The 25029-nt window shown below is 52.5% G+C and overlaps 1 protein-coding gene across 3 annotated transcripts in view; it reads right to left on the bottom strand.

Moving 5' to 3' along the window:
* Nucleotides 1–24254, bottom strand: part of ITGA3 (integrin subunit alpha 3) — a 28889-nt gene extending 4635 nt beyond the window's left edge. Inside the window, exons 1-24 of one of the 3 annotated variants that reach the window (XM_090257393.1) lie at nucleotides 24217–24254; nucleotides 23013–23220; nucleotides 15868–15995; nucleotides 15462–15541; nucleotides 13569–13818; nucleotides 11988–12074; nucleotides 11448–11655; nucleotides 10820–11016; nucleotides 9226–9314; nucleotides 8963–9099; nucleotides 8714–8797; nucleotides 7770–7837; nucleotides 7561–7697; nucleotides 6956–7105; nucleotides 6762–6859; nucleotides 6285–6432; nucleotides 5971–6039; nucleotides 5326–5405; nucleotides 5135–5212; nucleotides 4506–4608; nucleotides 4167–4349; nucleotides 3847–3969; nucleotides 3011–3124; nucleotides 2274–2372 (exon numbers count right to left, since the gene is read on the bottom strand). In XM_090257393.1, the coding sequence (XP_090113519.1) occupies nucleotides 2274–2372; nucleotides 3011–3124; nucleotides 3847–3969; nucleotides 4167–4349; nucleotides 4506–4608; nucleotides 5135–5212; nucleotides 5326–5405; nucleotides 5971–6039; nucleotides 6285–6432; nucleotides 6762–6859; nucleotides 6956–7105; nucleotides 7561–7697; nucleotides 7770–7837; nucleotides 8714–8797; nucleotides 8963–9099; nucleotides 9226–9314; nucleotides 10820–11016; nucleotides 11448–11655; nucleotides 11988–12074; nucleotides 13569–13818; nucleotides 15462–15541; nucleotides 15868–15995; nucleotides 23013–23218 (2916 nt within the window). In that variant the 5' untranslated portion in view covers nucleotides 23219–23220; nucleotides 24217–24254. Of the gene's footprint in view, nucleotides 1–2273; nucleotides 2373–3010; nucleotides 3125–3846; nucleotides 3970–4166; nucleotides 4350–4505; nucleotides 4609–5134; nucleotides 5213–5325; nucleotides 5406–5970; nucleotides 6040–6284; nucleotides 6433–6761; nucleotides 6860–6955; nucleotides 7106–7560; nucleotides 7698–7769; nucleotides 7838–8713; nucleotides 8798–8962; nucleotides 9100–9225; nucleotides 9315–10819; nucleotides 11017–11447; nucleotides 11656–11987; nucleotides 12075–13568; nucleotides 13819–15461; nucleotides 15542–15867; nucleotides 15996–23012; nucleotides 23623–23651; nucleotides 23694–24216 lie in introns of those variants that run through there. The other 2 variants (XM_090257392.1, XM_090257394.1) reach the window with 2 other exon arrangements.
* Between the last annotated feature and the right edge of the window lie 775 nt (nucleotides 24255–25029).

Below are 25029 nucleotides of genomic sequence, written 5' to 3' on the forward strand. Positions count from 1 at the left end.
GGAAAAAGTGAGGAAAACTTCCCAAATTTTGTGAAGGAGATGGACATACAGGTCCAGGAAGCACGGAGGGTCCCGGGCGAGCTGGACCCAGAGGGGACCACACCAGAATGCATCATGACTGAGAAGCCAAAGGCGACAAATAAAGACAGAATCCTGGGGGCAGCAAGAGAGAAGCGGAGAGTTGCCTACAGGGGGGTGCCTATAGGACTATCAGCTGATTTCTCCGAGGACACTTTGCAGGCAGGAAGGGACTGGCAAACAGTATTCAATGTGATGAAAGGCAACCTGCAACCAGGATTACTCTATCCAGCAAAGCTATCATTTGGAATGGAAGGGCAGATGAAGTGCTTCCCAGACAAGATGAAGCTAAAGGAGCTCATCATCACCAAGCCATTGTTATATGAAATATCAAAGGGACATACTTAAGAAAAAGAAGATCAAAAGTATGAACACTAAAATGACAACCAACTCACAATCATCAACAACTGAATCTAAAAAATGAAAACAAAATCCAACTAAGCAAACCAGAATAGGAACAGAATCAGAGGTATGGGGATCATTTGGAGGGTTATCAGCTGGGAGAGGGGAGGGAGAGAAATGGGGAAATGGTGCAGGGACTAAGAAGCATAATTGGTTGGTATGAAATAGACAGGGGGATGTTAAGAATAATATAGGGAAGGGTGAAGCCAAAGAACTTATATGCAGGACCCATGGACATGAACTAAGAGGGGTGGGATTGATGGAGGAAAGGGGGTTACTGGGCAGAGGGGAGCAAAGGGGAAAAAAATTGGAACTACTGTAACAACATAATCAATAAAAATATACTTTAAAAAAAAAAAAGCATTTCCTTCTACCTCATCAGCACCAGACAGCATTACTCTTTCTCATATTTTCCAACCTCATAGGATAAAAGTCTTGCTGTTATTTTAATTCCTTTGCTATTGAGTTAAACATTTGTACTTTACAATATGCACAATGCCTGTTTATTTTTATGTTGCCCTTTATGTGTTAAATATATACCAATTATTTGTCACATGTGCTGTAGATTTTTTAGAAAGCAATATATCACTTGCCCTTTTAGTTTCCTTACCACCTCTGTGCTGTATAGGCATACCGTTTGATTGTGCTTCATTTTATTGTACTTTGCAGATACTGCAATTTAAAAAATTGAGGTTTGTGGCAACCCTGCCTCAAGCATGTCTATCAGCACCATTTTTTCCAACAGGCCCAGAAGATGGTTAGCATTTTTAGCAATAAAGTATTTTTTAATTAAATGTGTACATTGTGTTTTTAGGTATAACGCTATTGCACTCTTAAGTGATTATAGTATAGTGTAAACGTAACTTTTATATGTACTGGGAAGCCAAAATATTCATGTGACTTATTTTATTGTGGTATTTGCTTTATTGAGGTGGTCTGGAACCAAACCTGAAATATCTCCAAAGTATGTCTATATATAGCTTTAAATTTTCAAATGGTCTAGTTTTTCAAATTTTTCCTTTAGGACTTCTGGGTTTCATGAAAGAACTCCCTTTCCACATAGTTAAAGAGTATCATTAAACAGTTTTCTGAATTTTCTTCTGGGATATTAGGTTTTATTTCCTATTTTAAATATTTTATCTAACTTAAATGTATTTTTGCTTATGGTGTGAGGCAGGGGTTTGTCTTTACCTTCCAAATGTGTTCTAACACTACTTAATAATCTACCTTTCTCTACTGATTAAAAATGCTATCTGTATAATAAAACACATTTCTATGCTGTTCTACTGATCTTTCTGGCTCTTCCTCCAGTACCTGAATTTATTTTAGGAAATGTATCATAACATATTTAAACAACCTTCCATTCCTCTTCTACATGTATTTCCTACAGATCTACATTTATATCCTTTTCACAATAAATTATGAGCAACTTTGTAATATTTATTTTTCCAGCTGTAACTCAGAATCAAGTTCGGGAACTTTTTTTTCAAGTTGCCTTGGAAATAGACATCTTCGTGAAGATGTTGTGTGGATCAAATAAGCTCAAGCAGAGGTTCTCAACCATGGCTGCCCATTAGAATCGGAGTAAGAGAGGCTTTAAAACAAGCCAATACTGGATCCCACCTCCACAGACTCAGATTTCATTGCTTAGGGTTGTGGTCCACACATCAGGAGTCTTCCAGAGAATTCCAATATGCTTCCAGAATTGGGAACCACATAGCTAAAATGTGTGAAAGGACTCTGAAAAGATGCCCAGTGCTCCCTTGTCCCAACCAGTTAACACACTCACTCACCAGCACGGTCTTGTTCTCCATGTCGATGGTGGGGACACTGGTTCGGAGGAATAGCGTAGCCTGACTGGTTACCCTGACTCGGTCAAAGTCTCTGTAATCCTGGAGGGAAAACGGGTGGGTCAAAAGAAGCAGCTGAATCTCCTCCTGACCAACTGAGCTACTTGGCCAGGGTCCACCTGCTTTTGAAAATGAAGTATTTTGGGCACACAGCCACGCCCAATCATTGGCTCTGGTCTATGGCAGCTTTGTGCTACAATGGCAGAACCGCGCAGTTGCAACAGAAACTGTAATGCCCACAAAGCTGAAAAGATTTATAATCTAGGAGGAGAGATCATTTTCAGCTAGAAAAGACTCACTGGTGGTGAAGCAGGGACCTTTAAAGCCGAATAGGAGTTTACATGTAGAGATAACAGAGAGGAATTTGGCATTCTAGGGGGAAGGAGCAGCATATCAAAGGCATGGTGGTGGGAAAGTCGTGGACACATTCAGAACACATGAGAGAAGGTCATTTTGGCTGGAGACAAACATGTCATGTCCACACACAGGCACATAAACTAACACAGCACGAGTGACAGGTGTACAACCTGTCATGCATAAAACACAATGCTGTCCCTCACACACACACACACACACACACACACACACACACACACACACACTTGCATGAGACCTTGCTGTGACCCTGGCCTCATCCTCTCCACCAAGGTGGAGAGGATGCCTCCAGACCAGGCACTGACCTCAATGAAGGTGCTGTTCCACACTCGAGCCTGCACTGTCACGTTGGTGATGACAGGGGCATCGGGAATGGGGCACTCCAGCCACACACAGCGGGTGTGGACACTGCCACAGCTCTGAGGTAGACAGGGGACACAGGACATGAGACAGGCTGCATCTCTAGATTCTCCATGCTTCGCCACTAACCTTTGGTTGTTCCTCCCCTGGCTCTGTCTTACCCATGGCTGACCCAAAGGAGCCTGACCTCATCCCTTCCACTCAGGCACATGCTGTCACCCCATACTTGTACATTTAAGGCACATTCTTTGGACCAAGTACATATAGATGCCAGGGACATGGATAACATGAAATCTGATCCCTGCTCATGGAAATGGGGCCCAATCTGCAACCTCCCTTCCCAGCTCCCTCCCACACTGAGCCTTTGTTCATGTCAGCTTCCTCCACCTAGGACACCGCCTGACTCCTACCTCTACCTAGATAAGCCTCAACTTACTTCCCTGGCCTCTTCCTCTCTCTCTTTGTCCTGCCCTTCCCCATTCCCTGGCCCTAATGCGCAAGGCTTTGAACAGCTATATCACCCCAACAGGTTGGGGCTCCTGGGAACAGAGCCAGTGTCTCTTCCTTTGGGCCATTGCATTGGCTGCTCCCCAAGGGCAAGGGCAGTGAGGTGTCCTCTGAGGGGAGAATATGAGTCTGCCCACTCTGACTGGGGGCTCCTGAGGGCAGGGGGCACAACATCTCCTCAGATTGGGGTCTTGTAGTGAGTAGCCCCTAACCCCCTTGTTTCATGTGCCCCCTGAGTGTGTGACCACAATCCTCTCAAACCCTGGCCACTCACCAATAGGGTCTCAGACTTGGCTTTTTTGGCAGCAGCCAGAGTAGCAGGTGGGGGGCCCTGGGATCCCCCTGGGTCCAGCTGTCGCCGCCTGCGCTGGGGAGATGGTCGTCTGTCCCCAGGGACCTGAAGAGGGAAGAGGAGCTTTGCTGGGAGGAAGGAATGAGAGCAGAGGTGAGGAGAGAAAGAAAGGGCAGGGGAGAGGCAGGCTCCCTGAGGGTGTGAGGGGAGGGATGGAAGACTCTGGCTTTTCTGCCCTGCAGCATGCAAATGAGATGCCATGCAAATGAGATGCAAATAGAAGATCCCTGTGGTTTCCTTACTGAGAGAGTGAGGTTGAGAGGGTTAATAAGGTCTCCTGGTGGTTGGCAGGGCCAGGACCCATTGCCTTGGATGATGATCTCTGTTGGGTACAGCAGCCACTTGCCATTGGTGACTTCATAGGGCCACTCCAGCCCTAGGACCAGGGTCCCCAGAGATGCCAGCCCTTCTCCCATTGGGCCCACCTGTGGGCACAAGGGGTGTTAAGGCCACTGTCTCATAGAAAACCACCTGCATCTCACCAACCCCCAACCCTCACAACCTGAAACACCAGACCCAGAAAGAATGTCCCATCACCCTTCCCAGGAGTCTCCAACCCAGGGTTCCAGAGGTCCCCTTACCTGGAATTCATACTTGAGAGGGCTTCCCACATCCTCCACAGTTTTCATGCCAGACTCGCCCATCACTGTCCCCCCAAAATAGCTTTGTAGCCGGTGATTCACCCTAACAGTAAAAAAGATGCTGGAGTCATAGAAAACAGGAGGGGCTCTGGCAGAGGGAATGGGCACCAAAGTTAGTGAACTACCTCTGACATCAGGCAGACCTGAGATATATCCCAGCTCTGCCATAGTTGTGTGGCCCCAAGCAAGTTATTTATCCTTTCTGAGCCTCAGTTTCCTCTCTGTAAAATGGAGTTAATAATCATTGCTATATAATGGGTTATTGCAAAAAGTCAATGAGATGAAGTACATAAAATCCTTAGCACAATGAGCTGTCAAGAGAGAGTAGGGCCACACTAACACCTTATTCCCCAGAGTTGCCGATTCCTCCACTGCTGCCAGCTTTGCAGGGGGAACAATAATAACAACAATAATGAGAGTGATTGTTGTTGTTCAGGGGAGGGCTGATCCAGGGGAAGTGGAGGCCTAAGGATACCAGGCCAAGAGAGGTGTGTCAGAGAAGCTTGGGAGACACCTTGAGGTCAGGGAGGCCCTAACTCAGGGACAGGAGACAGGGAGGTGGTACCCACATGCTGAGTGAGGCCTGGAGCGTGTAGTCCACCAGCAGAGTCAGGGTTATGGGCCACAGGTCGTCCTGGTGACTTGACCTGGGAAGGAAGTACAGGCAGTAAGTAAGGCAATGTGTCAGTTGAGGCTGGGGCTGGGGGAGGCCCCAGGATGCCTTAACCCCAACATAGACGGGCTTTGCAAAGTCACTTACGTGGAGAGCTGCAGCTGCGCCTGGAGTTCCCTTGTGTGCAGGGTCACCCCAATAACCTCAAAAGTGATGAGCAGCTCCATCTGCCGTGAGGGACAGTGAGGTCAAGAGGGGTGTTTGGCACCAGGCACGGGTGATGCCATGGAGAGGGGTGACTGAATACTACGCTAGAGAATTGGTTCTCTGGCCTCCAACTCCCCCCATTCTGGGTGAGGGGGCTCCACGTTTTACCTTCCCAGTCTCATCTTTGCTTCCCTTTTCGCCTTCTCTGTCAATAAATCCCTGCTACTTTTGAACTACATGGTCTTAAGCAAGTTATTAAAACTTTCTAAGCCTATGTTTCCTTTCTGAAAAACAGCATCCACCACATGGAAGGTTGTGAGAATTATATCATATAAAAGAAGCAAGGTGGTGGGCTTGGGTTGGGGTGTGGCACATAAGAGGTGCTCAGCAAAATCTGTTTCTTCGCCTACACCTCCTCTCACTTGCTTTGTGGCTCCATTTTTGTCAGTTTCTGGATCTCTCCCCACCCCTTACTTTACCTCCTCCTCCCCCATTCTGACTCTTGGCTTCAAGGAAGGCCAGGAAGCAGGCAGGCAGAAGCAAGAAGAATAAGGAGTAGTCTGGGCGGGTGTAGCCAGGGCTTACCCTCTGGTTCTGTTTGAAGGGATTCCCCAGATCACAAAGGATGGTCTCATTGGCCTGGCAGGCTCCAGGCTGAGGAAAGAAGATAATCAGGTCAGGGTGGTCAGAGTAGGGTTTGTCGTGGCCCTTGCCTTTGGCACAGGGTCTGTCCGAAACCCAACAGACTTGAGAACAGGGTTCCCTTAGCAACAGAGATACTGTAGGTACCTGAAAAGGCCCAGCCCAGAGAAGAGGGGACACATGACAAATGACAACACGTGTAAATGACATGCATATAAGGATGCAAATACGTGGTGGAGCCTGGGTCGGGCACTCACGGGGCGCACTGAGGACAGCAGCAGGGCGGGAGGAACTGCCAGGGTGAGCTGCGCCTCGTGGGCATCTTCCCCAGCCCGCTCCCTGCTTGGGATGTTAGTCACGTTGATGCTCAGGAGCAGTTTCCTGAGGTCTTTGCTGTAGTGGAGCCTGAAAAGACAGGAGCCATGGACTGAGCCCAAAGCCCCGCCCAGACCCTCCCGGATCAATTAGGCCCCGCCCCTCGGGCCTACTAGATCAGGTAAGCCCCTTCTGGGGACAGCCAGGCCTTGCCCTCTAGTCTCACCTGGTGAATAAAAGCCCGTTTTCTAATCAGTGAAGGTCAAGCCTTGCACACCCTACCTGGCCAATTAAAGTCCAATCCATCAGACTTGCCTCTCTGAGGCCCCGCCCCTGGACAGTGAGGCCCCACCCCTCAGTTCCCATTAGCCAATGAAGGCCGCCCCACCCTTGGCCAATCGGTGCGGCCCAGAGTGCACCTGCTCATCTGCTGCCCCTGCTCCGACATGAAGGCTGCCTGCATCTGCAAGTTGCTGTCGCACTTGTTGTCCTGCCCGCACTCCTTCTGGAACTGGATCTGGGGTGACCAGAGGTGTGAGGAGCACACCGCCCACCGCACCTTCTCATCCCACAGCCCTTCCGGCCCCGCCCTGCTGGCCCCGGCCTCACCCACCTCAGTGTGGTTCTCCCGAACCTGTGCCTGGTTGAGGACTGGGTAGGCATCCAGGGACCGCAGCCCCAGCCGGGGGCGCTCCGGCAAACGCAAAGGTAAAGAGTAGTTCATGGAGATAACGATGGGATGCAGTTTGTTGCGGATGGTGTCCTGGGAAAGACGGCAAGCTGAGCCCTCCCTGCCCTGTTGAATCCTCACACCAACCTGAGCCGCCAGGAAGGAGCTTAGGCCTCCCTCCACCTTGAAAGCCCCCTCAGTGCGGATGAACCTCCTCCTGTCGTATTACCAAACTGACCCCTTTCCTACCATCTTGACTGACAAGTGAGGAGATGGGGCTCATCCTCCCCAGAGATCTTTCTGGGGAGGTGTGAGTCTCCCTTCATCCCAGGGATCCCCGGGTTGAGCTCTCCCTTTCCGCTCTGATGTCCCAGAGAGTGGCTCAGCTTGCCTCCCACTTATGGATCCTTTTCCCCCAGAGCTGAGTTGAGTCTCACAACCTTCGCTTCTCTCAGACTCTCCCCCATCTCTGTCTCTGGGAAGACTCCAGTCCCTCACCCTTGACTTGGGGGGATGCTGGCTATGTCTTTGAGGGATTGCCCCCTCACCGACAGGCGCAGCTTTAGCTGCTGGCAGTGCATCTCAGGCATGGAGAAGAAGCCATGGAACACAGCTGACTGGCTCTGCTCAAACTGAAGCCGGGGTGGGCGGCGGTCCCGGTCGGCCTCCAGAGTATAAGCCAGGGCTGCAGGTGGAGGATGGGGTGGTCAGCAGGGGCCAGGAGAGCATGCCCCCCCTCCTACACCCCAGCACTCACTGATGTTTCGCCTGTAGTTGGGGTTCCCGGCACTCTGGTTGTAAGCAAAGCACAGCTCCACCTGCACACTTTGGAGGGGGGCAGTGGGGGCATAAAGGATGACCTGGTCACAGTGGGACACAGATATCCAGGCCCTAGCTCTTATTCCCTTTACTGGGCTAGAGGAAACAGGGCCGTTCGGGGAAAAGGCAAAGGCAAATCAGGGGAGTCCACAGGACTGGTCTGGGTGTCTCACTAATGAGGAAACTAAGACCCTGAGAGCAGAGCAGTTGCCTGCAGTTGTGGTCCAACCAGGACCTCCAGTCCAGATTTCCTTTTACGGCCCTGCTCCTCTGCTCCATCTCTCTCTGCCTTCTAATCCAATATCTTCATTCACACTAAGACTTTGAGTCACCATCTTAGCAACTAACATATTTTGAGCTAAATTAGGTGTACATGGTGCTATGTAAGGGCTTTTTGTACATTATTTCATTTAATTATCAAAACAATCGTTCGAACTGGATATTATTACATTTGTTTTATAGGCAAAGAATCTGAGACTCAGAAAGATTAATCACTTGCTAGAAGTGGCTCTCTCCTTCCCTACATCCTTCTAAGTGTCTCCCTTGTTCCTCCTCCCCTGGGATCTCACTCCCCAGAGCCCATCTGTACCACAACAGTGGGCATTGCTGTAACTTGAAGCAGGCGGTCCAGAGCTCCCATTCCTAACCACCATGCCCTACTGCCCGCCCCCCGCTCCGCCCCATTCATCTGTTACCTCCTGCAAGGAATTTTGCTTTTTTAATGAGGTTGGGTAGGCTGGACAATGCTTACCCCAAGAATCAACCCCCTAAGTGGTGGAATATCAGGAGTTGCCAGGGGAGAGGTTTGGGAGCCAGGGTCCCTCCTGGCTTGTCCATACATAAGGAGGAATGGGTGGGAAGAGCAGGGACTGAGAGTCTCACCAGGTGTCTATGCAGAGCGCAGGGTCCAGCACAGATGGCCTGGCCACTAAGGTCCTGTGAAGGATGTTGATGACAGGCCTGGCCCTGCATAGAAAACACACACACATCAGCATCTCCCACCTGCCCCAGGCCCGGCCAGGTTGGGTTCAAGATTGCGTGGACCTGGTGAAGAAGGTGAGCAGAGATGGGGCTCCGTGCAGGCAGGGCTGGGAGAGAGAACGGCCCCTATCCACCCTCTCCTTGGCTCACCGCAGCAGCACGATGCGGTCTGATAGGCTCCCCACTAGCAGGTCTGGGTAGAAATTCTCATCCACATCCATCTTTCCACTCAAGGAGTAGCCAAACGAGGCCAAGCCAGGTAGTCCCAGCTTCTCTCCATGGATTACCTGGGGATAGGGGGAAGCACTGAAGACAGGCTGTAGGGTAGGCTCTGGGGAGTACAGCCCATGGGGAATAAGGAGAGGGTGGGTGAACCAAAAGAGGGAAGGGCCCCAGTCCCTGTCCCCTCATACCTGCTGGGGCTGTTGGAGGAGACCCCTGGAGCTGCCGTGGTAGATGTACACTGTGCCTAAGCCCTCAAAGGGAGCTCCCACAGCAATGTCTGGGGAAGAGAGGCAGAATGGGGTCCCCTGGGGACTGTGGGCCCCGTGTCTCCCCAACCCTGTGCTCCAGCCATAGAGCCCCGCCTGGCCTTGCCAGGCAATACTCAGACCAACAGGGAACAGAGCTCTGTGGCTCGGGATTAAAACTAGGACCACCGGGCACCCAATTGCCTCCTTTTATATGTTGGAAAGTAGGTTCAAGAGAAGGAAGTGACTTACCCAGTCACACAACAGGTTAGTGTCTCAGGCGGCCTACACTCCAGATTCCTGACCACTGGCTGGTGTTTATTTTCCCTTGTTATAGCGCTTTCCATCTCCCCCCCACCCCCAGCCTCCCCTCCAGACACCTGCTTCTTCTAATGTCGTATTAGCAGGGTCACAAAAGCGGGTGTTCCCCATTGGTGACTTTGCCAAGTAGTTATTAAGTACTCATCTCGTTTTATCCTCACAAGAGTGCTGGCTGTAGGTACTACTGTCCCCACTTTATAGATGATGGAATAAACTCAGAAACCCCAAGGTCACACAGCTAATGAGTAGAGGAGGATATCGAAGCCTCTATCTAATACGGGGGCTGGGATTTTAATCAAAACACTATAGTGAACTTTACTTGTTAAAATGTCCAGACTTCTAAAATTCCAACCATTATTTCCACACATAAATCCAAAATGTTTTAGCTTCTTAAACTTTACTCAACTCTTCATTTGCTGTTTTTGATCTGATAAGGCCTAAGTAACCAGAATGCCAAGCTTGTTAGAAAAGTATGTACAGGAAGAATAAGTACATCCTAAGAGGAAACTGGACGACTCCTGCGTCAGTAAGTGCTTTCGGCTTCATTGACTGAACTTTCTGTCACCTGCTGTGACTCTTTAGAGGCTCCTTTGCCTTCCTTCTGGTTTTCAGCTATGTTCTGGGAAATTGAGGATGCCCGAGAAGTGACTTCCAGTCAAGCCAGGTGCTCACATGGCAACCAGGCTCAACCCCTTTATCTGTCCCTCTCTCTGACACCCAGGTCTGACTGGTCCCTAAGTGCTGCAGAGGTTTGATGACATCCCCTACACCCAGGGCTCCCTCCTTGTCCCAGCTCTTAACATCCCCCACGTGATACACTACATTCTTGATTTTAACACCCCAGACTCGCTCCCCGCATCCATTCCACACCTCCTTCCAGAATGATCTTTCAAGGTATCAAGGCACCCTGCCCCCAAACCTTCTCTGGATATCCCTCTACCACTGCCCAAATACAAAGTCCCAGTTCCCCTGCCTGGCTTTCAAACACATCCACCCCACCCCCATACTACCTTTCTAGCCCCATATCTGAAGTGAACACCCCACACCTGCTAGATCTGGGCACACCAGGCAAATATCCCACCCTCTATACATCCTCTCTCTAGTACTGCTGTAAGCTCCTGGGCCCCATCCCTTCCCCTCTTCGGGCCCTGTCAAGCCTGGTATGCAGCTGGCACTCAGTCAGCAGGGGTGCTGGGGAGGGAGTGCTAGCTCATACCCTGGAATCCATCCTGGTTGATGTCACCAATGCTGGCCACGGAGAAGCCAAAGGCGGAGCGACTGGGGCCGTGAAGAAGGAGGGAGGGGTGGGCAGGGAAGGAGGTGCCTGCCTGGTTCATGAAGACATAGATGGCACCCCCTACTTCCTCCTTCCGCTCAAAGTAGTAGGGAGCACCCACCAGGAGGTCCTGCCACCTGCAGGAGAAGGAGGGGGAAATGGGAGGGCGAGGTGAGTCTGTGCTATGCAGCATAAAGTCTCGTTTAGCAGGCACAATTGTGCCCAGGCACATGACTGTACAGACGGCACCTCGGCCATAGGTCTTGGGAAAGCCATGGAAATGCCAACATGACTCTTCGAAAAGAAAACACAGGTGGGGAAGCCATGCAGGCACAGATCACACGCAAACAGCCCACATCTACTAGAGCCACAGAAATGACAGGCATAGACATGCAAATACCCAGAATTCCATAAAGTCTGATTGCAAATCAACAGGCACAACTGATTTGCAAATCCCTGCAATAGCATGCAGACAAATGCACAAATGCAAGCCTCCATATCCCTGCCTTGGCAAGCCTGCCCCCCTCACCATTCTCCCTGGCCCCAGAGCATGTGCCAGGATTCTCACCCATCATTGTTCAGGTCTGCCAGGGCAATGGCGCTGCCAAAATAGGCGCCCACCTGTGTGCCCTCCAACACCTGCCTCCTCCTCAGGCTTCCGCCTACCTCCTGGCTCAGCAAGAAGACAGCACCTGTATGTCGGTGCCGCGGGGCACCCGTCACAATGGTGATGCCTGTGGGGTGCAGGATGGCGCTTCCCACCTGCACTGTGTACCCTGGGATGGGGGGGAAAGGAGTCAATCAAGGCCCTAGTAAACTGTCACCTGCTACTCTGGACCCACCCCACCCCTTATCTTCTACTCCTCTCTTCTAAGTTGGGCAAAGACATGGCTTCCGGATGCCCGTCCCCAGTCCTCTCTGCACACTGATTGTGAGCTCCACGAGGGTAGGGACTTTGCATCTCAGTGCTCATTGGACTAAATGCCACTATTCACCCTTGCACCCTGACCTCCCTATTCCACCAGGCACCAAAGGTGAGAGGGCCAGTGTGCCAGGGACTGAGCGCCCCCTCCCCTGACACCCATTGGGCCACCACAACTGGACTCACCAATATAGAGATTTCCTTGGTCCTCTGGGTCCTTGTAACTGTATTCTGATAAATCCCAGTCCTTCCGCTGAATCATGTAGCTGTTTCCTTCACAAGGATTTGGGGAGAGTGTGTATAAGTCACCACCCCTTTCCTCCACCATGTCCAGGCCCCCACCCCAGAGAAGGATATTAATAACTTTTTAAATATTTGTGAGCACTTTGTCATGTACGTATCACTTCCTCTTTACTTTAACAATTCTGTGGGGTAAAATGATGACCCCTGTTTTGCAGATGTGAGAAGCGAGGCTCAGGGACGGGGAGCTAGTTGTAGAGACATGGCTGCAATCTGGTCATCCAGGCTCCTGGGTACTAGATGACACTTCTCCCACTGAGGCCAGACTTCAGGCCATTATGTCCTCCTGGTCCTGCCCCTAGACTCGGGCTGCCTACTTGGCCCCTGCTCCCTGGGGCTAATGCTGTAGAGTACCTGCCACTCTGCCAAGGTTCTAAAGGACCAGGGGGTGGGAGGCAGGACACAGGCATGAGCAGGAGCTTCAGCCTCAAGTGAGCCCAGAGCTGTGACTACACCTGGGTCAAGAGGGCAAGGTTCTGGGCTCCCTCTACTTGATTTTACAACAGGGTTAAGTGAGGGGTTGCTGTTGCTAACAACCTGTGTGGTGGAGAGAGGCAGAGATGAGGGGGTGGGTGCTGTGATTGTTACAAGCATGGGTCTTTTTAAAAAAGACTTTATTTCTTTTTTTAGAGAGAGGGGAAGGGAGGGAGAAAGAGAAGAGGAGAAACATCGATTGGTTGCCTCTTGCATGTCCCCAACTGGGGACCCAGGCACAACCCAGCCATGTGCCCGGATTAGGAACCTTTCAGTTTGCAGGCCAGCACTCACTCCACTGAGCCACACCAGCCAGGGCACAAGCATGGGTCTTGATACAAGGAAATACTTTGCAGCTCCCAAAAGATTGCCCAATAAACACTAACATGAAAAAAAAATGCCCATGGTCTATTGAAAAGTGAAAAGAGGAAGTAGAACAGCCATGTGTAGTGTGATTCTCTTTGTGTGTGTTTTAAAAGTAAACTAAAATAATTCTGGATAACCCACAAGATATAACATACAGTGGGAAATGGGACGAGTAAGATGCGTGGGAGATGGCAGGGATGAGAGGAGGGGCACTTTTACTCTTCATTTTACCAAATCCTACTTTACCGTTTAGTAGCTGTACCAGGAGCAGGCTTTACTTTCTACATCAGTTTTTAATGGTTAAACTGGAGTCAGATGGGCCTGCGTTCTGATTCAGGTTTCATAACTTACTGTTGGCTTGAGCAATTCACTTCACTTCTCTGAGGCTCGGTAAAATGGGTGTAAGAATACCCGCCTCCTAGAGTAGTTTAAGATTAATAAGATAATATGTATGAAGTCTCTGGCACATCTTAAGTGCTTTAAAGTAGTAGGGGTCATGGTGGTTGCTGATATTGGCGAAGGGGTCCTGCCTCTTCTGCCCTCTAGTGTGGAGGGTCCCTGCCAGCTGTTCCAGTGGCTAACGGGGGTAGGCAGTCTCTGCTCCTCCTCTCCCCCCATGGCCCTCACCTTTCCAGTTGTAGGCACCAGGAGCACCAAAGTACACAGTGTTCTGGGTGAAGCCGCCACTGGTGCCCAGCTGGCACATGCCAGTCTCCAGGTAGTCCGTGTTGCTGTTGCACATCTCATTGTGGTAGGTCTGCCAGTCATCGGTGGGGTCCAGCTCGAGGTTGTTGCCCCGCACATAGCACTTGCCCACCATGCGCCGCTGGTCCTCCAACCCCGACCACAGCACCTGAGTGTAGCGGTGGGCACAGACCTGGGGACCCCACCCCAACACACAGCCTGAGCCCGCAGCAGGCACCCAGGGCCAGCTGTCTCCTTGGCCCTGTGCACCCCTGGCTTTGCAGGAGAGGAGTTAAAAGGGGCTTCCTAGCTTTTCTTTCTTCACACAGTGGTGCCTGGACCTGCATCTCCTTTCCAGAATTTAGAAATCTGCTCTGAAAGTTGGACACACTTTTTGGAAGGACAGAAGTTACTGGATTTGACAGTGGATCAGAGATCTTGGCGAAACAAAAGGGGACAGGATGAGGGAGTGCGGGTTCAGGCTCTCTGGCTAAAAGGACCACGAACAACAGCAACAGCAACAACAAAAACAGCAGCTAACACGGAATGCTCACTATATGCCAGGCACAGTTCTAAGCTCTTCACATGTTAACCCTTTTAAGCCTCCTATGGAATAAGGACAATTACTTTCTGGATTTTAGACAGGGAAACTGAGGCACAGAGAATAAGTCTCTGCCTACGATCTCACATCTAGAGAGAGGCAGAGAATGTTCAAACCAAGGCTGTCCGGCTCTGAAGCCTAAGCTGTTAAGCACTAGGCTGTGCTGCCTGTCTCGTGGCTTTTCTCGGCACACTGGAGGTGCTCAATAAGTAGCTATGGGGCAAATCAATCAGAATAGCATGCTTGTAAAAGAGCCGAGGGCCAGGCAAAAATCCAGAGCCAGGCCTAGCTCTTGTGTGCCTTCCATCTGTGAGCTTCACGCCCACCAGCCAAGCCTGACCTGTCACCACTAAGTTCCAAGTGCTGCCACAGTGCACGGCACACATTACGTGCTCAATAAAAACTTGTTGAAGGAATAGATAGATGAGTGAGCTGACAATGCTGAGGGACCCAGGGTCTACAACTGCCTTCAATGGGTCCCAGGTGCACACCATCCGTAACAAGGGTCTGAAAAAGCTATTTGAGTGAATTGATGCAAACCTGGAACTTAAAAGTGTACAAATGTGACAGAGCACAGCAGTGATGACTATGGGGGCACACTTTCTAGAGTGATGTCAATATGCTATTTCTTTAATCAATGTTGGTTGCACAGGCATATACTTTTCAAAACTCATTGAAACTTGAAATCTGTACAATTTGCTCTATGTAAATTTTTATCTGGGATTCAGAAATTGAGACCCCCAGGGCCAGCACTGAAGAATGAGGACAGGAGGTGACAACTGATAACAGGAAGTGGCCCTCAAACTCAATCCAAGTGAGCTGGGGTCAGCTGGATTGTGCCTTCTTGGCCAGCCAGCCTCCCAGGAAGGGGTGAGATCAGGCCACACCGCCTGAGGCCCCATCTGCCCTTTTCTCTTGCAGTTCCAGCAGCTCAGCTCAGCTCCTTCCCAGGAAGGGTGAGCAACTCAGGGGTTGGCAGGGGTGGGGCAGGGAGGAAGTGTGATTCAGACAGGACCCAGGCCATGCTGGGTCTTGGGAGAGTGCCAGACCCCCCTCCCCACAAAAAAGGTAGGATTGAGGGATACAGATAGCCACAGAAATGGAATGGACATTTGCAACCCCCCAGCTCATGTACCAAGGACCCCCTCTGTCCTCTGCTCTCCCCCCACCCCAACTCCATAGAGATGAAGGACAGGGCTGGAGGGGGCAGGGAGCTGACCTGAGTGCTCACTTACCAGGACTCTGCCTGCAGGGCCCTGGCTGGCCACAGTCACCCCAAGCCACATATCCTCAATTATGTGATGGTCAGGATCACCTGTGGGAGGGATCATAAGCCCGGGCACCCCATCCTCCCAGTGCCTAGAGCCTCCAGAGGGCCAAGGTTGGTCCCTCTTGGGTCCTCTAATCCAGCAGTGCAGCAGTCCCTACTCCCCTTCTCCAGTCCCTCATAGTCTGAGCTCCACAGATCCCATATGAAATCCCATAGGGTCCCAGTCTCCTCTAGGACTACTCTTCCCATTCATTTCAGAGGTGACTAAAAACTGCCCAGCTGAGCCTTTTATCTCTTCCAGGTCACTTCTCTCTTGGATACCCCTCCACCAGGCTCCTGATCGGACACTGATCTGCAGCCCCTTCCCTCACTTTTTTCTGTGATGTCCATCCTCTCACAGTCGTCCTTCTGGGCAGTGAGTGGGCACAGGTACACAGCACCGGTCCGGTTGGTATAGCCATCAGGCACAGCGAGGTCCCGGGGGGCACCAACCAGGAGCCTGGGGGGGCAAGGAGGTAAGAGGCCTGCGATCAGACTCCCCAAAGCCCACTTCAAACAACTTGCTGTCTAACATGCATTTACTGAGCCTCTGCTCTGCCAGGCTTTGTGCCAGGCTCTGGGGCTGGGAGATAAATGGATCCCAGCCCCGGCCCTCCAGGAGCACCTGTGCAGGAGAAGGCAGGCAAGGAAGCACACCTCCGCAGTCAGTGCCTCACGACAGGAAAGCAGAGAGCAAACCAGCCCAGATTCCGCGTGAGGAGCAGTCAGGAAGGAGGGAACCTGGTCTGAGTCTGATGACCTGGGTTCACCAGGAGAAGGGGAGGAAGGGCACTTCAGGCACATGTATGGCATGTACAAGGGCCAGAAAGCATGAGCAAGCAGGGTGGCTTAGGAATCTGCAGGGCCCTGATACAGCTGGAATCCAGGAACATGGGGAGGGAGGGACAAGAGGGCCGGGTGGGAAGGGCTGTTGGGGGGGCCTTGGAGGGATATTAAGCTAGGGCATGTCATAGTCAGATCTGAGTTTTAGAAGGAATGCTCTAGCCTCTGAGATGAAAGTAGATCAAAAGAGAGCAAGACTGGAGGAGCCTCGCACAGCATTCAACTTCCAGAGGACCCAACGGGAGAAAGCATGGGGAGTGGGGTGGGGTCTATTCTTGGGAACCTGGGTCCTTCCACTCTAAGCCATCTGAGGACTTTGAGCTAGGAGACATGGATCCCTAAGTGACCTGGGTGATGTTTACCCCCCTCCCACTGCCACATTAAGACAGGCACACAGGTATTGGGTGGGACTGGGTACCTGACATTGTGGACAATGTGGCCCCCAGGCAGTGCTCTTGGAAGGTGGGCATGAGAGTAGGGATGGGCGAGGACTATCACTTTGCCCCCAGCCTGCTCATCTTTAGGGACATTGACTACAAGTTCCTACAAGGGTACTTAGGGTCCTGGCAACCCATCCCGCACCAGAGAGGTGACTAGAGGACAGAACGGGGATCAGCCTTGGAATAATATCTCTATAGTCCTTAGACCACCAGTATCAGAAATCTCTGGGATACGTGTTTATAAGGTAAATTCCTCAGCTCATCAGAGACCATCTGAATCGAGTATGGGTGGAGCTCTGGAACCTGCATTTTTAGCGTGTACACCCAGTTTGAGAACCCAGCTCTCCTTGCTCTCCCAGCATCATGTCATCTCTCTGCAGCCTCTGGACCTTCTGCCAGGATGCCCTCCTTGATTCTGATGGACCCAGCCTCCTGGGTGGTAGGCACCACCTAAGAACCCCTCCATCTGGCCCCAGCAATGCTATCACCATGAGGATCTGAGTTCAGAACTCAGACTCCGGCTGCCTGCCAAAGTCTGGAAGTGCCGAGCCATACCCTGCCTGCAGCTCCTGCCTGGGACCTGTGAGTGAAGGTTGCAGGGAGTGGGCAGGGCAGGGGCCTAGGCATGCCAGGGGCCTAGGCATGCCAGGGCCTGGGTGCCTCCGCCCACTGGGTGTCAGGAATGCACTGCCTGGGGGTGCTGGGAAGGGGCGGGGCCTCAACCTGTACCTTAAACATCAGCTCAGACCTCACTCTAGCCTAGGGAAGTGCTAGGCATTGCTAGGCAGAAAGGCTTGCCGGGGGCCAGTGTGGCAGCCAGGCCCAGTTAGTCACCCTCTTCGAGGCTCAGGAGAGTGCCTGGTGAGTGGTTGCTTGACCACCCATTGACAGCCACCCCTGGGGAGCCTGACAGGTGAGAGAGGGAAGACCTAGGAAAAAAACATTTCAGCCTGAGAGCCTAAGGGCCTGGTTGTAAGGTTTGTACTGCCTAAAGGGGAACTTTCCTTTCTCTCTCCAAGCTCTGAGCTCCTCATCTGTAAAATGGGGGTAGCAGCTGTCCCTACAATCTCCAGGGTTGTTGGGGGAACAAATGAGTTCTTTCCCTGAAAGGGCTTTCTGACAATGAAGCCATGGTCAACAGGAGCACTGTCATTCTGATTCTTGAGACACCAGGACTGGCCCTAAGCACATCCATAGGTCTCCCTCCAGGCACCCAGGAATTTCTACTCCACCAGGTTAGGAAGCCTGAGCAGAGGGCAAGCAGCAGACTAGTCCAGTCATTTAGAAGGAGCAGAGGAGGGGACACAGCAGCACTCCCAATGCCTAAGGAGAGGAGACTGGGCAGTCACTAAGGTGGGCGGGCGTGGGGCCCTGGCATTGAGAGTCATTCTAGGGTGGGAGCTCAGAGTTGGCTGGAAGGAGAGGCTAAAAGCTTGCTATGATGGCCTAGAAGGGGTGGGTCCAGGCCTCAGTGGGCAAGAGGAGCCCAGGCTGCTTCCCAGGGCGTGCAATGAAATGGAAGTGTTGTTGCTCCCACTGCAGCCTGCCCAAGATGTCCGAGGGTGTGGGCTGAGGGCCCCCCCCTCTTAGCCTCCTGGGGAACTGAGTAGGCAGAGCTGGGCACAAATGGCAACTGGATTGAAATAAATCCCCTTACCATCTATACCCTCCCTGCCCCTGCATCAATCAGCCTTGTGCTTACTGATGGGCAGTAGGGCAGGGCCAATGCCCTAATCCCACCCGGGCCCACATCCTAAGCCCTTCCCTCCCCAGAGATTCCATAGGGAGCCCCCACCTCCACCCCCCCTGGTGTATTTTTAGCTCCAACTTGGCCTGCTCAGAGGCCCTTTAAGGCCCTCTGGCTCCCAGCCCGGGATCCAATGGGTCTACAGCCAGAGGACTGCAAGTGGATGGGGGAAGGAGGGTGTGCAGAGGGTCAGGTCCAGCTCCCTCCTGCCACAGTCAGGTGTGGGAGAACCCAGAGGGTGGAGAGATCATACTGATATGCAAATTAATATGTAAATGAGCACTCTACTGCCTGCTGTCAGATCTGGTCCAGATCAGAGAATCCAAAAGCTGATCTCTTCTAGACCACCACTGAGCCCACCTTCCCAGCAGCAGTCAGAAGGAAGGAGGCTAGGTGGGAGGCTTTGCCTAGCTCTTGGAGCAAGGAAGAAAGATCAGACCAAAACTCCTGGAGTCAGGCTGAGCTAGGGAGGTGGGGCAGGGAGCACCTTTAGGAGGTAGGTGGATGGGTAAAATGACCTCTTAAGGGCTTTCAAACAGCTGCCTCTTCACCCTCTCCTTTGGGTCCAGCAAGATAGCTCCTCCTGGGCTCTGGGGAGATCCCTGAGCTCCAAGTTCTGGAAATGCACTTCCTTACCCTGCCCCATCACTCTTCAGCAGCTCAAGGCCAATGGAACAGCCAAGTAGGAAGCAGTAGAATGGGAAGGGACTGGGGTACGAGGCCCAGAGGGGTCAGGACACAGGGCTGGTTCACCCCAAAGAGAAGAAGGCACCCTGGGGGCACGGGGGTGGGATGATGCTCAGAGAAAGGCTATAAGAGTCAACTTCCCAGACTCCTAACCTCGGGGGAACGCTGGCGTGCCAGTGGAAAGATTGCAGTTAACCTGGAGAGGACCAGAGGGTCCAGCACTCAGGCCAATGGGCCCACATGCCTTAGTCTTCAGGGTTCCCTTCCACCTCAGGATGAGAAGCAGGTTGGGGAAGGGGCTTCCCCAGCTCAGAGCCCGGCAGTGGGATGGTGTCACTTCTCAGAAGCCTGGATCCCAGCTCTGTGCCAGCCCTGCTGCCCAAATTAGCCACCTCCCCAGAGGCTGCTCCTGCAGTAGCTGAAACTGCAGCCCTGTCTGTCCTCCCCCTACTTCTTATGCTGCCCAGCCAGCCCCCTCTCCCCTCTGGTGACTCAGCCCTAGAACCAGAGCAACAAGCTGGAGGAAGCGATAGAATGAGAGAGAACAGGAGAAAGAAGCCTTGGCCCAAGCCTTGGATAAAAAAGAACAAAACTGTTTTTCTCATTCGTTCTCCCTCTCCATTGCTCCTTAGTATTTTTTCCATGTTTGATCCCATAGGGCATTCTTCATGTCATCTAACCTCAATTCCTCTTGCTGCAATGAACACCCTCTTTCTCTTTTGTTTAGCTCTGACCAAGTCCCTTTCTTTTTCTACAGGATCAGGCTTCCCCTGCCTCCCGCCCAATTTAAAGCTCCTTGGCCTGGACTGGTCACTGGAGCGTGTCAGAGGAGAAGGGCACTATGAATGCAGGCCTTCTGCCTGCAGCCACAGCTGCTATGCCCGTTTCCTCTGGCACGAGCCTTGGAGGCTGCCAGGTGGCTACTCCGCCTGCCCGGGGAAACATGCTGTAGGAGAGCACAGCAGGTAACACTGGTCCCTTCCTCCCTCAGGTATGACCTCATCTTCCAGGAGTTCCAGCCACCCCCGCTCCAAACTTCCCAGAAACCCTCATTGCCAGGAAAAGGTGAAAGGCAGAGAAGGCCCCAGAGGGATCTCCCACAGTCCACAAGGTCAGGCAGACCAGAACACCTGGATTCCCAGGAGGGAATAAAGAGCAGGTACTGGGGGCGAGGCAGCCAGTAGCATCTCCCTGAAGAACAGTCCCTCTGCTTCCCCAGGGGTCCTCATGCATCTCACGAAGGAGCCCAGGCACCTTGGTCCTCTGCCTGCTCTTTATCCCTCATGTCGAGAGACTGAGAAATTGTGTCCTGGGTTGGGGTAAGCCTCTGATGTTGCAGGCAGGGAACCCCCATCCAGAGATGGAGGTGAGGAGGAACAAAGAGGGTCCATACCTGGGCATTTAACCATTTCTGGAATAAGGCCTCCTTTGCAAATATGAGGAAAGCTATGCTCGCCCCCGCTCCCACCCCCGGAACAATGCACAAAGACACAGGATTTTACATATACTTTCAGGGGTCCTTCCCTGCACCTCCAGAAAATCTCCTCTGAACCCCAGGCCAAGAGTTTGTTCAGGACAATGAACCCTCGCCCCTTTCCAAAGGGCCTTTGAGGCTAACAGAATATAAGACTGCGAATTGAGTTGCTGGTTCCTCTGAGCTGTGTACTCAGGCAGCTGTTCACATCTGGCTACACAGCTGGCTGCAGCCAAGCCCAGCTGGGCCGGTTGGCTCTCCCAAAGGGCCAAGGAGCAGAATTCAGTGAGATGAGATGAGCCAAGATCTAGAACCACCCCTGGGAAAGACTGAGAGCAACCCAGAAGTCTATCTAGGACTACCTACCTCTCTGAGGTTTGTCAGTTTTAGAACCTCTGGGCTCTTGTCAGGCCTAATGCCATCTCCAGCTGCCCAGGAAGAAGAGTAGAACTTCCCTGCTCGGCCGTCCTGGGTGAAGCCCAAGGGTAGTGAGTGTACCTCAGGTCCTGGCTTTGGTACAAGAGCCCTCAGCTGTACCTCAGCATATGCAGAGCATCTTACACACATTCTCTCATTGAAGCCCCACTATCACCCCATGAAGGTATGTTGTTTCCCTTCCCCTGGCATGTGAGAAAATTAAAGCTCAGGTATTAGTGACAGATCCAAGACAGGAAGTTGGCAATGGAACTCTGAAGCTTCTCTCTCCACAATGCCAAGTTGCCTCTGACAGGTCAATAGAGGCAGGAAGGAGCATATAAATCCAGGTCCAACCCCTCTTTGGGGAAAACTGACCCAGAGAAGAAAAATATCTTGTTCAAGGTCACATAGTAAAACCAACAACCCCCTTTCCTATTGCTTTTCTGATCTTCTCTTTACACTCTATTGCATTAGCATGGAAAATCTTTTTCTGGAATGGGGCAGAAAGAACACCAACATAGAAATTCGTGTTGACGGTCACTTAGAGCCTCCAGAAGGTGGAAGATTGGCCCAGGTCAGACCGACGCTCCTGGGGTCAGGCTGAGAAGGGTGTGGTGGCCCTAGTCTCTGCAGAAGCTAGATGGAATTGAGGCCAAGTTCAGGTAGGTCGACTGGGCAGGGCTCGGCCAGCAGGACAGGAGCCAGGTTTGAACTTTGGGCATTCCAACCTTACTCAAGTTTCTGCAGGCTCCAGCCAGAGTTGTAAGGGGCTCCATCACACCATTTTTCTGACCACATCCTCTCGCTCATCGGTGGTCAGACACCAGTTAGAGGCAGATATCTGGCAGGTCACAGAGCTCAAAGTGACGGGGCCTGCCTGACCTCTCCTAACCACCTTCCCTTGAGGGGCAGCCTCACCTCCCCCAGCTGTCCTTTTCCCAAACTGCTGACCTCATGAGTCTATGGCACAGAAGCATCTGAAACCTGCACATGACCCTGTTGGCTTAAGTGTGTGTGATGGCAGTGGGGGGAAGGGTCCACAGGAGGCTGGATGCAGTCACCTTCCCCTCTCTCCCCTGTGCCTAGCTCTTCTCCTCCTTTTTGCAGCTGTCGGAGAAGGAGAACAGAAGAGAAAAACACCACTTCCCTCTTCAAACCAAACAAACACACTCAGGGTTGAAGCTTCAACATGAATCTATGGAATGCAGGAAAGATATCTGGTGGGAGGGTGTCACTGCTGGGTTGGAGGGGCAGGAGACCAAGCAGGATTTGGGACAACCCCTCCTCTCTTTTCTATTCCCCCACTCTCAAAGGGTCAGAGGGAGCCCCGGGACAGCTCCAAACACCCAGGCTCATCACCTCACCCTCCAACCACCAAGAGGCTGAGAACCCCTCCAGTCTGGCTCTGCAAAGGGTGTGGCTGATGGGGGTCGCAGACTAAATGCACTAAATGCGAGGTGTAAAGGGAGGGGGCTTAAATGCATGTGCCCATAGGTTCTTCCCAGGAAACGGGGAAGGGGGATCCACTATGTGTTTATCTTGCAGTTTTCCCCAGCTCCCATCCCTGGAGAGAAGAGGTACTCAATTCAGAGAATGGAAGGGGGCTCAGGAAAGCGGGACCTCAATGCTGCTCTCCAGAGGCGCTGCGTCTAGACAGGTTCTGGCTGGGTCAGCACTTGCCAATGATTACTGCCCGCCTCCCTCCCGTGCCTAATCCGTCCACTTCCCGCCAAACCTCCGCAACAGGAGGACTGCCCAGGTCCCCGCCCCCTTAATCCCAGCTCACAGTAGCCGGCGGCCCGCAACTCAGCTCCGGATCCGCACTCAGCACACATACACTCTCACCCCACCCCCTCCAGCCTCACTCACAGGTGGCGCGGCTGCCGCTCCGTCTGCCGATGGAGGGCGACCGAGTAGCCGAAGAGACTGCCCGGGTTCCCAGCTTCCTTCACCACCAAGAATCGGGTGTCCAGGTTGAAGGCGGAGGCGACGCGACCGCCTGTGGCCACCATCAAGGCGAGCGCGCAGAGCATCGAGCGCAGGACGTGGATGGTGCGGCGGGGTCTGGGGCCCATAGCTGCGAGCGGGAGCGGACCGGAGAGAGAGCGCGTGGGGCTGGGAGTGAGGACCTGTTCACCTGCTCTCTGCACCACTGGAAAACACCCTGGCCCGCCGCGTCGTTAAGCCCCGTAACGCCAATCAGTTTCTGGCCCCTAGCCCTAGTCGGTTTCACGTCCGCTCAAGGTCTGCGCTCTCAGACCTTGGATTCCTCTCCGGGATCCGCGGATCTATTCTCCCGCCAGCCCTGCGTCGGGTCACCGCGCCCCCGCCCCGGACACCCTGCCCCACAGCTCGTCCGCGCCGCGCCCCCTCGGCCGCACTGTCTCCTTCGATTCTGGCTGGGTGGCGGATCTGGGCAGGCAGACCGGCAGACCGCAAGGAGAGTGGGAGGGCGGGGTGCCTCCGCTTGCGCCCCGCCTTCCCACGCCCAGCGCCGCACCTCCCCACCTTGCGCGCCAGCCGCGGCTCCGCTCTCCTTCCGGGGAAAGAGAAAAGGTCCCGGCTCCGCCACCGCCTCTTAAAGGGGCAGCACCGCCCCGCCCTCCTCATCCTCCCCAAAACGGCTCCGCCTTCTCTCCCAAACACCTGTCGAGAGCCCCCAAAGGCTAGGATTTCCCGTCCCCGCCCCTTGCTTTTGCCGAGAAGCGTCGCCTTTTTGAGCAAGATGGATTGGACGGGCAAGGCCCGGGGTGGGATTTGTCCAGATGGTTTGCTGCTGCAGCTACCGCTGCTGCAAAGGCCGTTCCAGGCGTGGCCACTTCTGCCTGCCCGGCTGGAGAGCCCCGCGAATTGAGCTCCGCGCACCGCTGCCTGCAATGTCTGACTCGCCTGTGCGTTGCTATGAGCCCCTAAGAGGCGGCTGGTGGTTTCTGGGCGTTCCTCTTGGCACGCAGCCCTTTCTCTGTCCTCGTCGAGATTTTTTTCTCTTGCCCACCCGCCCCCAACCACCCTGATTCCAGCTGGGAATGGTCCTTCAGCAAAGACAGACTGATAGCAATAGTAAATAACTAACCATTCTTAGTATTAGCAACAAGACGACGTCTCTCCCAAGGGACTGCGCCTTCTGGTATCCCTTGTAAGCCTAAGGGTGTGGAAATGAATCCCTTCTCCTAAGAGTACCCTTCATGCCCAGGGAGCTGGACCCAGACTGCAGCCATTTCTCAACCACCTCTGCCTCCAGGGACTATCCCAGCAGAATCCCAAAGCTCCCCTTCTCCCACCCAGGCTCAGACTGAGGGTTTGAGACTAGGCGGAGATGCCAGCCCAGACAGGTGTGCCGTGGGTGGTGCCAGTTGCAATTAGGTGGGCGGAGCCTAAAGGTTGTTCGTAGAAGAATCAACTGAAAGGGAACTTCAAGTGGTCACTATTCGGTCTAACTCAGATTTCCCTTATTGTAGCACAAAGACTCATTTCCAGAGAGCATTCTTTTAAGTAAGCTAAAGGAACTTTCTTATTTTGGTCCAGGAATTCAGCCCTCAGCCCTCACTCCCTTCAAATTCGGTTTAGTACTCCTACCTCTGAGAGTTTATAATAATAAGAAAACTACCGCCCTGGCTGGTGTGGCTCAGTGAATTGAGCGCTGGCCTGCAAACTGAAGGGTCGCTGGTTCAATTCCCTGTCAGGAGAAATGCCTGGGTTGTGGGACAGGTTTCCAGTTGGGGGTGTTGGAGAGGCAACTGATTGATGTTTCTCTCGCATATCTGTGTTCCTCTCCCTCTCTTTCTCCCCCCTTCCCCTCTCTCTGAAAATAAATAAATAAAATCTTTTAAAAAATATTTTAAAAATTAAAAAAAGAAAAACTACCATGTGGTATTCATTATGTAGC

Source organism: Furipterus horrens, unplaced genomic scaffold, assembly GCF_987537825.1.
Source record: "Furipterus horrens unplaced genomic scaffold, mFurHor1.1.pri manual_scaffold_11, whole genome shotgun sequence".
In the NCBI taxonomy this organism is placed as follows: domain Eukaryota; kingdom Metazoa; phylum Chordata; class Mammalia; order Chiroptera; family Furipteridae; genus Furipterus; species Furipterus horrens.